The 1,450-nt window shown below is 24.0% G+C and overlaps 1 protein-coding gene across 1 annotated transcript in view; it reads right to left on the bottom strand.

Annotated features, from left to right (window-relative positions):
- Positions 1 to 417: 417 nt before the first annotated feature.
- The window catches only part of LOC111626594 (mediator of RNA polymerase II transcription subunit 23-like), a 10,105-nt gene continuing 9,072 nt past the window's right edge, over positions 418 to 1,450 (bottom strand). Inside the window, exons 4-5 of the mRNA XM_023370029.1 lie at positions 701 to 812; positions 418 to 444 (exon numbers count right to left, since the gene is read on the bottom strand). Coding sequence (XP_023225797.1) covers positions 418 to 444; positions 701 to 812 — 139 coding nt within the window. The remainder of the gene's footprint in view (positions 445 to 700; positions 813 to 1,450) is intronic.

The raw sequence follows: 1,450 nt of genomic DNA, 5'->3' as shown, positions 1-1,450 counted from the left end.
AGACTCTATGTGGCGATTTCTTGTAACAATGAACAAATCAAAAGACCAGATAAGGTTAACAAGAACATTTATTAGCTTACGTACATCCCACCTGAATTTTACACAAATTGAGAAATTATACCCCGACTTACGCGAATTTGACTTATGCGGTTATCACTCGGTCCCACCTATCGCGTAAGTTTGGGGTATTATTGTATTTATTTTGTTTGTGCAAAATAAAAAAATAATTTTGGACGATACAATAGCCATGATTATTTTTTCAAAAACGTGTAATTTTCATTAGGTTTAACATGAACAAAAATTCAATATGGCGCAATACGCAATGAAGAAAAATTTAAACATCAGATAGGTTAAAGATAAAGTATTAAACATAAAAATATTTTATTTTTAATTTCTATTTTATTGCACTAAATTCTATTATATTTCTAAAGACAGAGAATGAATCTGAAGGCATTTAAATAGTAATTATATTATGCATGATTTGCTCTTCATAATAATGTTTTATTTGCTCTGACACAGTACTTTTTGTTAATTGGCATTTTGGACTTTTTATTTAAAACTTAAATAATTATTTATTAAAATTCCAAATAAAATTTAATTAAATATCTTTAATTTTAACAAAAAAAAAAATATATAAGTGTGTATAGAATAAAATTAATTTTCAGTTTTAATTACAACAAAAATCAAAATGTGTTTTTACCTTATAATCTATTCCAGATATGATTCTTCGAATTAAGTAAAAACTCTGACACCAAAAGTCAACATTTTGATATTGCAAATTTTCACACTTTAACAAGGCATCACAGACCAGCCTATAAATAATTTAACAAAACATTACTTTATTAATAATCAAACAATACCATTGGATTTTATTTGGGCTATAATATAGCCTACTAACTATAAAAATATCCTGTAACAACTTTAATAATTAAGGCTATGTTTTATATGTAATTATATTAATTAATTATTTTTCTTTATTATTAACATTGCAAACAAATCCATAATCAATTAAATGCTATTGAAATTTATTAATCATCATAATGACTAGTTGAAATAACTTCAAAATAATCTAAAATAAAAAAAATCAGATTTTTTTTAACATTTTGAGAATCGAGCTTCCATTTTCAGAAACTGTAAAAAGACACAAATACACTAGAATAAACAATGTTTAAATTTTGAAAAATGAATTATATTTGAAACTTTAGGTGGATCAAAGGAAGTAAGATAAAGGAGATGAGGAGGTAAAAAAACCCAAATAATAATCAAATCATTGATTTCACAAAGTATTTTACAATTACATAAAAATGAATAAAATAATTTTTATGTAATTAAAAACAAAATAATTGACACTAAAAACAGGCAGAATTGCTATCTTGTAATAATTAGATAATTTTTAACTAGGCCCTATAAAGACATTACATTGAATCCAGAAAGGTTGCTACAAATTCTT

The sequence above is a fragment of the Centruroides sculpturatus genome, unplaced genomic scaffold (assembly GCF_000671375.1).
Source record: "Centruroides sculpturatus isolate CEXI.00-Female unplaced genomic scaffold, Cexi_2.0 scaffold304, whole genome shotgun sequence".
NCBI lineage: Eukaryota > Metazoa > Arthropoda > Arachnida > Scorpiones > Buthidae > Centruroides > Centruroides sculpturatus.
The sequence above is the reverse complement of the archived record's forward strand: the minus strand, read 5'-3'. Positions and strand labels throughout refer to the sequence as shown.